This window comes from Leptopilina heterotoma, unplaced genomic scaffold (genome assembly GCF_015476425.1).
Source record: "Leptopilina heterotoma isolate Lh14 unplaced genomic scaffold, ASM1547642v1 Lhet_180, whole genome shotgun sequence".
Lineage (NCBI taxonomy): Eukaryota > Metazoa > Arthropoda > Insecta > Hymenoptera > Figitidae > Leptopilina > Leptopilina heterotoma.
Window position 1 is genome coordinate 831,943 of NW_025110897.1, and position 11,066 is coordinate 843,008.

At 34.4% G+C, this 11,066-nt stretch overlaps 1 protein-coding gene across 1 annotated transcript; it reads right to left on the bottom strand.

Annotated features, from left to right (window-relative positions):
* Window positions 1-5,529: 5,529 nt before the first annotated feature.
* LOC122500019 lies at window positions 5,530-7,631 on the bottom strand. The gene is made up of 2 exons (XM_043608696.1): window positions 6,491-7,631; window positions 5,530-5,660 (listed from the first exon to the last, which is right to left on the bottom strand). Exons 1-2 carry the CDS (start codon window positions 7,585-7,587, stop codon window positions 5,621-5,623), a joined length of 1,137 nt encoding a protein of 378 aa, XP_043464631.1. The 5' UTR covers window positions 7,588-7,631; the 3' UTR covers window positions 5,530-5,620.
* Between the last annotated feature and the right edge of the window lie 3,435 nt (window positions 7,632-11,066).

Here is an 11,066-nt window from a genome sequence, read left to right on the forward strand (position 1 = left end):
ATGTGCGCAGTAGTATAATTTATTAGTTAATCATGCGCAGTACTTCAATTTTGTAGTTAAACATGCGCAGTAGTATAGTATGATATTAATATGTGCGCAGTAGTATAATTTACTAGTAAATCATGCGCAGTACTTCAATTTTGAAGTTAAACATGCGCAGTAGTAGGGAAGACCGGGGCGTAATGGCTCAGGGGCGTAATGAATCACTTGAATTTATTCAAAAGTGATAAGTCAGAGTAATTTTGGTCTCCGATCAAAATAATGTACTTGATTAACTGTAAGTTTGTACCAAGTTTCATTGTTATTCATTCTTTATTGTAGAAACTATGATAGAAAACGTATTTTGACACTTGGAAGTAAATTTTTAAAGTCTTTGTTTTTTTGTTATATTTTTTTCAAAAATAGTTGTAAAAAATTTGTGTATATCAGGTTTTGAGCTTAGGACATTTGTTTTTAAGGAACAATTAACAATTTTTGTCTAATACTTTCTATAATGATGAAAAATAACAAAATATTCAACAAACACCTCCGGGGCGTGATAAATCACTTTGGCCGGGGCGTATTGGCTCGCTTATTCCAATAAGAAAAACCTAATATTATTGAAATTTTAAAAAAATATTCCTGTCAAGTTTAATTTCTTGTAATTTATACATAAATAAGTACAAATGATAACCTTTTATTAAAAACAAACTGGAGAATAGATTTTTTAAAAGTTTCCGTATTTGACTAAAAATACTCACTTGGGGGTTTTTGGGGTTGCTGATTTTGAATATTTAGTTAAAATTTAAAAATTCAAAATGGCGGCTTCAAAAATTTAAAACTTTCCTGATTTGACTAAAAATGCTCACTTGGGGGGTTTTTGGGGTCGCTGATTTCGAATATCTGGTTGAAATTTTAAAATTCAAAATGGCGGCATCAAAATGGCGATCGAAAAAATTTTAAAGTTTTCGGACTTGGCTAGAAATGAGCATTTCGGGGTTTTTGGAGACACTGAATTAGAATATTGGGTTAAAATTTTATAATTCGAAATGGCGACTTCAAGATGTCAACTAAAAATTTAAAAGTTTACGAATGTGGTTATAAATAGTTATTTGAGTCTTTTGGGGTTTATATTTTTATATATGTATAATATATTTTACATATATTATATTTTTATATTTATATATATTTACACAAACTATTTAAAACACCGCTCTTAGTCGAATCCGGAGTCACGAACTATTTAATTTAATTACTATTATTAAATTTTTTAATATAGATCGACTTTGAGTATTTCACAATGTTTTCAAACATTGGACATATTAATTCCTCTGCTTTAAGTTTTAAGAACTAATTTGAGAACTTTAAATTTTTTTGGTCGACATTTTGGACCCGACATTTTGAATTTTGGATTAAATATTTGGATTTAGAAACCACAAAAACCCCCGAATGAGCATTTTCAGCCAAATTCGTAAACTTAAAAAAATTTTTAGTCGACATTTTGAAGCCGCCATTTTGAATTTAAAAATTTTAACCAAATATTCGAATTCAGCGACCCCAAAAACCCCCAAGTAAACATTTTTAGTCAAATCCGTAAACTTTTAAATTTTTTTGGTCGCCATTTTAGAGCCGCCATTTTGAATTTTAAATTTTTGACTAAATATTAGGATTTAGAGACCTCGAAAACCCCCGAATGAGCATTTTCAGCCAAATTCGTAAACTTAAAAAAAATTTTGGTCGCCATTTTGAAGCCGACATTTTGAATTTAAAATTTTCAATAACGGATTTGGATTCAGCGACCCCGAAAACCCCCAAGTAGGCATTTTTAGCAAGATTCGTTAAATATTATATAACTTTATTTTCGATGTCGCTATAGCGGTCATACACACTGGGGGCACAAATTATTTTGGCCTCTATAGACGTCAAACACTGTGAAGGGGTTCATAATATTTAATTTTTGAGTATCAAATAATTTGTATTAATTAGAGGCTGTTCAATAAATAAATCAGAAAAATTATTTTTCGGAAATTTGGAACCCCCCCAGTAGTATAGATATAGGGGTACTGCTCCAGGTTCTGATCTCGGCTAAGTACCCTCGGTCGATAATGCAGATTCCTACATTATCAGCGGCTGGTAGGGTGTGCTCTACCTTACCGACCGAGTTAGTTCCGGCTGTCACCGCTAGATGGCGCCACTTGCGAATTTCAAACCCCTTTGGCGGGAAATTTAAAAATTTATTTTCAAACTTTTAAATGGCTTAAAAAGGGTTCTCTGTTTTACCGACCGATTTTTTAGTTCCGGCTGCCGCCGTTAGATGGCGCCACCATCGAATTTAAACCTGCTTGGCGGGAAATTTAAAAATTTATTTTCAAACTTTCAAGTGGCTTAGAAAGGGTGCTCTGTTTTACCGACAGGGTTCAAGGATAAACCAATAGATGGCGCCACTAAATTTTAATTACTTATTAATACATTTCTGTTTGTTTAAAAATTTTTAATTTTAAATATTTGTTTATTATATATATAAAAAATTATTGTTAAAAAAATATTAATTGTAAATATTTGTTTATTATTAATATTTATTTAAAAACTATTTATTTTATTAAGGTTAGTTTAGTTAATTTATTTATTTATTATATTAATTTACTGTAAATAAACTAACTTCATGTTTGTTAATATTATTAACAATATTTGATTAATTATAAATAATTTATTAATAAAGGTAAGTAAAATTATTACTTAAAATTATAATAAGCGTTTCAAATGTAAATTGAATTTCGCGCTATCTAAAATACGTTCACGACTTTTTATCGAATCCAGATGCTGACAGTTCTAGAAGAATGAAACACTCTCATTGGTTGATTCTATTGTGGAAAAAATTATTAAACTTTGACAGTGAAAATTGTATATAAAAAGGTTTTTGTTTTAAATTATAATTATAAGTTTCATATAAAATTATTATAATTAATAATATAAACATTAATTAAATTTTTAGGTACTTAAATATGCTTCATAAATATATGTTTTGTACTTTCCTCTTTTTTCTACTTCTTTAATATATGGCGCGAATTTTAAACTTTTATATTAATCTGCGGGTTAATTTTATTTAATTATATATTTATATGTGTACAAAAGTATTTTTTATTATGTAAAAGTATTTTAAAATAATTTCTATATGTATTAATTTAAAAAGACTTGAGTATTGAAGCCTTTAAATAAAATATATGAAAATTGTTGAAAATGTGGGGAATCATTCTACAGTGTCACTCCTGAGCCGCCATATTTACACCTAACACAACCTATACCACAAACGCCGTATCCATCGAAACGCGTTCAACAATTGTAATTTATGGTAATAAGAAATTAATATACATTATAAATATATTGCTTTTCAATATATCTTATTAATAAAACCATTCATTACAAATTAACTGTATCATTTTTTTACAGAATGCAAATAAGAATATAATCGCATATTGTGCTTGCTGGGATAATAATTGTCAATTTAGACAATCACAAATGGAATATAGACGGCAGGTAATCTGAAAAATATTTAATTTTCATTGTTTATTTTCTCTTGTCAAAATTGTGCTTTTACCAGTGTGTGTTTATTTTTTTTTATTTAGATGAACTTGATCGAAAGACTTAATAATATAAGAGAGATAGAGTACAATCCAGCTGAGCCGGAGTTATTTATTAGAAGAAGAAATCGCTGGGACTAAGGACCAGAAGCCATTCCCCAGCAAGCAATACAGGAAAATATTCCTATCACTTATGAGGAAAATAATAATATTACAAATCAGGCTCCATGGATTCGCACAAGAACTCGTCCACGAATCATATCATCAGCACGTATAGAACCAGTAGAGCAACAACTACAACCGGAACCAGCTCAACCAGTGCCTGCACCACGAGAAGTTCAACTTGTTCCGGTTGTAGTTGAACCAATACCAGCACCGCGTGTTCTCCCAGTGCCTGCACCAGTAGAGCAACAACTACAACTGGAACAAGCTCAACCAATGCCTGCACCAGTAGAGCAACAACTACAACTGGAACAAGCTCAACCAATGCCTGCACCAGTAGAGCAACAACTACAACCGGAACAAGCTCAACCAATACCAGCACCGCGTGCCCCCCCAGTGCCTGCATTAAGGCAAGGATTAAGACGATTACCACGACAAGGTAGATTAATAGGACCGCGACAAGTTGTTGAACCTGTGAATATACTAGAACAAGCTCAACCAATACCAGCACCGCGTGCCCCCCCCCCCCAGTGCCTGCACCACGACGTGCTATTGAAATACCCGCACGTCATCTCAGAGGAACAACCCGCCAACGATTATGTAAGGCTATGAGGGTCTTTGCAACAGCGTCCTCTAAGAAAAGACGCTAGTTTACTCTTTTTTATTTCGCTGCATTCTAACTTTGCTTCTTTTCCTTATTTTATATTTTTATATTTTTTAATTTCTAACGTTTGATATAAAGTTTCCACTATTTCAGTTTAATCTTTTTTACTGCATGCAAACTTTGCTATTTTTTTTATTTTTATATTTTTTAATTTCTAACGTTTGATATAAAGTTTCCACTATTTCAGTTTACTCTTTTTTACTGCATGCAAACTTTGCTATTTTCTTTATTTTATGTTCTTTTAAAATAATATCAAATTTTTGATATAAAGTGTACATTATTTCAGTGTACTCCATTTTTTTATTTACTGCATACTAACTTTGATATTTTCTTTATTTTATATTCTTTTAAAAGAATCTCTAACATTTGATATTAATTTAACATTATTTTAGTTTTAATTATTATTTCAATTATTTTCATATGAATGTGTTTTTTATGTTTATTTAATTCTTCATTTTCTTCTGTTTTCTACACGTTTAGTTTTTTAGCTTCTTTTCCAAAATTTACATATGAAAAAAATGTGTTTTTTAGTTAATGTCTTGTATATATGTAAATTTGTAAGTTGCTTTTAAATAATACATTTAATTATTTTTTTCTAATTTACTGTGTTAAATTTTATTTTGCATGCTTTATAGTTTACTTTTCATGCATCCTTTATAGTTTACTTTTCATGCACCTTTATAATAGTTGTTACAGTACACTTTATAATAATCAGTTTAACATTGATACAACTACATATCTACACTTAAACTTTTTAGCGACGGACATTTAAAATCATCTAAATTAAACACATGTAATGATATGATTTTTATATGCTACGGAATTCGCTCGCCGGATGGAGTCCGGGTACCTTATTATTTTATTTAAGAACAATTTTAGGCGTAAAGCGCCATCTTTATATCAAAACAATAATTTACTAGTAGGGAGATTATTAGGACCAAATTTGGAAAAGGTGTAGTCATTAACTAGGCCAAATTTAAACCTTCGTAAGTAAGTATATTGTAACAAAATAATATTTAATAACAAAAGTAAATAATATATATAAAATAATACTAATAAAGTTAATACTTGAAAATTAATGAGAATTAAGAATTGAATAAAATTAAATGTAAAAATATATATAACTAAAATGTTCGTAGAGAGCAGTTAGAATTTAATTAACAATAATAAAATAAAGAATATAAAATTAATAACAAAATAGAGAATTTAAGTACATAAAATAGCCCTAGAGTCTCGCTCAGTTGTCGTTGACCAAGTTGCCATTTTCTCCTGAGAGTCTGTAAAATAAATAAAGAAAACCCGGTGTTAATAATTAACCCTTATTTGCCTTCCGTGGCATTTAACAAATTATTCGCGAAACCGTTCTAGAATTAGTTTCCGTATTTTACGTAACCGACGATTCCCTGAGCGCACTAGAAAATTAACCATTATGCTTCTAGGGGTTAATTCAAAATTTCGGCAAGCTACCGAAATTCTTGCCAGAACAATAAAATACGTGAATTTAAATTTGATCTATTAAGTTGACTCTAGGAACACAATTTCTACTCCTGAGAGCACCCGGGATAAGAATTTGTGTCCGTCGTCACCACGGGTGGACAGAAGAGCGCCTCTGGACACCGGGGGTGGTAAGCAAAGCATTTAAAACTAGAAAATGTCTAGCAACCTTCCACGAGAGCACCCCTGGTTAGTCGCCAAACACCTGGTAAAAGAAAGTTCGTTCGACCTAAGAGCACCTGGGTAGAACGAACATTTCTCTTGTCGGCATACTACTCACAGAAGTGCACCTCTCCTGAGTATAATGCCCATGAGTTCGTACCTGTTAGGCAAGAAGAGCACCTCGAGCCATGACGGTAGACGAACTGACGATCTACGATCGTGCAGCGAGGTACCTTGGTCTCGTGAGCTAGAGAGACGAACGAGTATGGAAGGGGAGAGAAAGACACGACTCTGCGTGCGCCGACGTTTCTCGCTCTCTCCAATGGCTAGCGCGACGACTATGGCAATTGCTTATGCATTGCAATATACCTTCGTTACATCCCCCCTTCTTTCAAAGCGAATTTTAATGAGCGTACGAAAAGAAATAAAAATAAAAAAATGTGCAACTTACGGAACCAATCTCGCATGCTTAATTAGACCAGTTTCCTTTACTATCCGGAGAACCCATTTAGCACCCGGAACAGGAATGCGAAACCGATCCGTACCTAAGGGTACTTGCACCCATGGACCACCAGGGAGACGCGCAACCCTAAATGGACGACCTTGCATCGACGTAGGCAGCGGAATTGGAAAATCCTCTGATGAACCCTCGAAGTTGGTGATATTATTGTTGAGGTCGGTCTCAAACTGCTGTTCAACGTTGATAACCTCGATGGCGTTAAGCACATTTAAATCCAAATTCGGCAAATCCTCCGTGATGTCGATAACTTCTTGCAAACTTGCAAAAAGATCGTCATAAGTTTGCGGGCAACCTTCCGACAACGTATCAAGACTAGGCTTCTTTAAAACGACCGGCGTGGTAAGTATTTCTTCCTTAATAATTAATGGTAAGGAACTTCTTTTTTTTTTAACTACCTCACTCGATTTTAAAATACAATTAACTAATTTTTTGTTTTCCTTTTTAGGACTAGCAGCAATGATGGCAATCTTCGGTTTCTTCACAGGTTTCTTCGGCTTCAACTTCACCATTTGTTTAGCAATTTTATTTTTCGCGATAAGTTTAATTTTTGAAATTGGATCCTTGTTGGTTGTGAGAATAATATCCGGTAACGTAGGTGACGGAATACGTTTCAATTGGACAATTGGAAACGCAGAATCCCTTAAAATGTTTTTAATTTTCTCCGTCTCTTTTCCACGCATTCTCTCTTCTTCTTTCTCTGCTATTTTAATCAAAATTTCCTCAAAATCTTCCTTATTAGATGAACTCGATTCACAAACTACTTTTCCCGATAACTCGACCCGGGGTGGTTTAACAAGAGGTGCTTTTAATTTCAATAAATTATTTTTTCTAGTGACCCCTTGCTCAAAACTAAGTTCGAGTTCCGATTTTACAATTTCTGAAACTTCCGGCAAATCATTATGGAAATTAGATTGAAAAACGAAATCTAATTCTTCATCAACATAATTTAAATTATCGAGATCAAAAGCATTGATTTTAATCTGCTTCCGTATTTCCATTTGAAAAAGTTTTTCCGTAGTACGAGACATCGCAACAGGTTTCTCGGAACTGAATGAATATTTCGACAAAAAATGCTGAGATTTAAGTGGAATCCTTATCTTATCTCCGGGGAGAACGGGGACGACGGGGAAGACAACGAAACGAGAGGCAGTGTTATTCTGTAGACTTTTCGTCTACAAATTTCTTAATATCTTTTATGTGCACGTGTTTGAAAATTTTTCCCTCTAGATTTTTAAGATCAAAAATTACAGGAGAAATTTTCTTTTTAATAAAAAATGGACCACTAAATTTTTCCAATAATTTTGCGCTTTTTTTCTGCATTTTATTGGAAAGATGAAAATTTCTTTTTAATACTTTTTCACCGATAATTGGACACCATTCTCTTTTCCTCAGATTATAATGTTTTTGTTGAGAATGAAAATTACGAGCAAGATTTAAACGAACTAATTCAAGAGCATTTTGAATTTTTTTAATACGAATATTGGTATTCGTATTATCTAGGGAGTTTAAACGCGAGTCTTGGAAACCTGGTGGTAGAAATTCACGGCCGGTGGTAAGGTAGGCTGGCGTATAACCTGTAGCTGAGTGGCGCGCGGTGTTGTAGGCGAACTGCAACTCCGGTAGATGGCGATCCCAGTCCGATTTCTTCTCGTCCATGAATTGTCGGATCATCGTCTTTATCACCTTGTTGACTCGTTCCACTGGATTACATTGAGGAGAATAAGGTGGTGTCAGACGGTGTGTAATACCAAAATCTTCCAAGAAATTTTTAAACTCGTTGCTAATGAATTGTCTGCCATTATCTGATACAATTATTCTTGGACATCCAAAACGAAAAAATATCTCTTTTAATGTAGAAATTAACAAAACAGTAGTCGCTTTCCTCAGAGGTTTGAATTCTGCCCACTTCGTAAATCTATCCTGGATAACACATAATATTGTGTTACCGGAAGTTGTCCTCGGAAGTGGTCCGACGAAATCCACGGATAACATTTCCCACGGATTTTCAACATTTGTAGAATGCAATTTATTATGAGCAGCTTGCTGAGAACTTTTATTCTTTTGACAATTTTCGCAGTTTCTTACATATTCAGTACCATCTCTAAGCATACCAGGCCAAAAGAAAAATTCTCCCAGACGAGCGAGAGTTTTTGCGACTCCCAGATGACCTGCAGTTGGTTCGTCGTGGACTTTTTTAAGGATGTCATCACGTTCTTCTTTCGGGATACATAATTTCCATTGTTCGTTATAAGGAGTTTCTTTGTAATCCAAGGAGTGAAGTACATGATGAAATAATCTTCCTTCTTCAATCCTGAAGTCCGGGTTTCGGTCTGGATGTTCTTGGGTTAATTTAAATTGGCGTTGATACCAGGGGCAAGATGGTAATTTATTTAATACTGAGACTTGAAGCGGCACACGAGATAAATAGTCAGGCAATCTATTTTCGATGCCTTTTTTATACCGAACTTCAAAATCCCATTGTGACAGCTCCATAATCCAGCGAGCCAAACGTCCAGAAGGAGTTTCAATGTTGTTCAGCCATTTTAGAGCCTGGTGGTCGGTGATCACGATGAAATGATAACCCTCAAGATAATGACGCATTTTCCACACACCCCATTTGACGGCTAAACATTCTAGTTCCGTTGCTGAATAATTTTTCTCCGCTGGGTTAAGAGTTCTACTGGCATATGCAATAACTACTTCTTCTTCTCCTTCATTTTGAGTTAAAACTGCTCCAAGTCCTAACAAACTTGCATCCGTTTGTAGAAAAAATGTTTTAGTCCAATCTGGACATGCTAACACCGGTGCTTCTGTAAATTTCCGTTTAATTTCGTCGAAAGCTGCCTGTTGATTCTCATCCCAATGCCAAACAGTGTCCTTTTTCAAAAGATGAATCAGCGGTGCAGTTAATTGAGAAATATTTTTAACAAAACGACGATACCACGAAATCATTCCAATAAATGACCTTAATTCTTTGATGTTTGTAGGGGGTTTAATTTCCAAAATGGCGTCCACCTTTTCTGGATCTGGATGAAGACCTTTTTCGTCGACTAAATGTCCTAGGTAAGTTAATTGTTTTCTCGCGAAAAAACATTTATCCCAATTTGGAATTAATTTGGCTTCACGTAATCTTTGAAACACTTGTTCTAGGAGATAAAGATGTTCTTCAAATGTTTCCGAGGTCACAACGATGTCATCGAGGTAAGAAAATACTCTAGGTGCGAGTTCTGCTGGGATAACTAGATCGATTAATCGTTGGAAAGTTGCTGGTGCTGCGTGAAGACCAAATGGCATAACAAGAAATTCGAAAAGACCCAAACCAGGTACTGTAAAAGCTGTAAGTGGAATGCTTTCTTCGGTGAGTTGAACTTGCCAGTATCCATTTTTTAAATCCAATGTTGACAGGTATTTTGCTCCTTTAAGTTGATCGAGTATACTGGTAATACGGGGAATTGGATATGCATCCTTCTTAGTAATTTTGTTGAGCCTTCTGAAGTCAATACAAAATCTTAATTTTCCATTTTTTCGCTTAATCATTACAACTGGAGAACTCCAGGGGCTCCTAGATTTCCTGATTACCTTCTGTTTCAACATTTCTAGAGTTTCTTGGCGCATCATTTCCTGAGTCACTGGATTCCTAGGCTGGTAGCGTTGTTTAATGGGCGTATGATCTTCTAAACGAATTTCATGTTTGAGTAACGGTGTACATCCTTGAATTTCCGAGAATAGGGCTTTTTCCTTTTCCAATAATAGATCAAGAGATTTTTCTTGATCTAAATCCATTGATTTTAATCCAGGAGATCCTACTTCACATACTTCTATACGAAAAGCATTTTTAACTAGTTGGATGTCTTGGTTATTAACTAATAAAGAAAAATTTAGTTTTTTAAGCAAGTCTATACCGATTAACATAGACTGCATTAGACCAGGTAAAACGAGAAATTTATGTTTAACCATGGTTCTTCCGACCAGAATCTTCATTTGAAAACTAGTGTTCACTTTATATTGTGAACCGTTGGCTAAAGCAATCTTGATGTCCTCTAAACACGATACTCCACCCAGCTTAGCTAGACGATTTGCTGTCTCGGGGTTAATAAATGATGAGACGGCACCTGTGTCGACTAGAGCGAAGAAAGAGACATCCTCACAATTGCATTTCACGAAAATTCTGGAGTCGGGGATTAGTAAGGCCGAGCTTACTCCTTTTGCTCGACCTTTTTGTCGTTTCCCGACGGATGACACTTACAGTCACGCGTAAAAATATCTTCTTTCCCACAATAGGAACAGAACTTCTTTGGTCTATTGCGACACACATTACGCCGATGACCCGGTTTACCGCATCTCTAACAGTGAGTTTTCGGATCAAAAGGTACACTCACTTCTGCTAGTTGATTAGTAGGAGTCTTCTCCTGCTTATCTTCCGTCTTCATCGTACTAACTATCTCTGCCACCTCTTCTACACGTTGAATCAAAGAACTAACACTATCAACTTCCGATCTTCTTATAT

Coding starts and splice junctions, on each gene's coding strand:
- LOC122500019 (XM_043608696.1), bottom strand. CDS start 7,587: ATGTCTCGTACTACGGAAAAACTTTTTCAAATGGAAATACGGAAGCAG. Junction 5,661..6,490: donor AAGCATGCGAGATTGGTTCC/GTAAGTTGCACA, acceptor TTTATTTTACAG/ACTCTCAGGAGAAAATGGCA.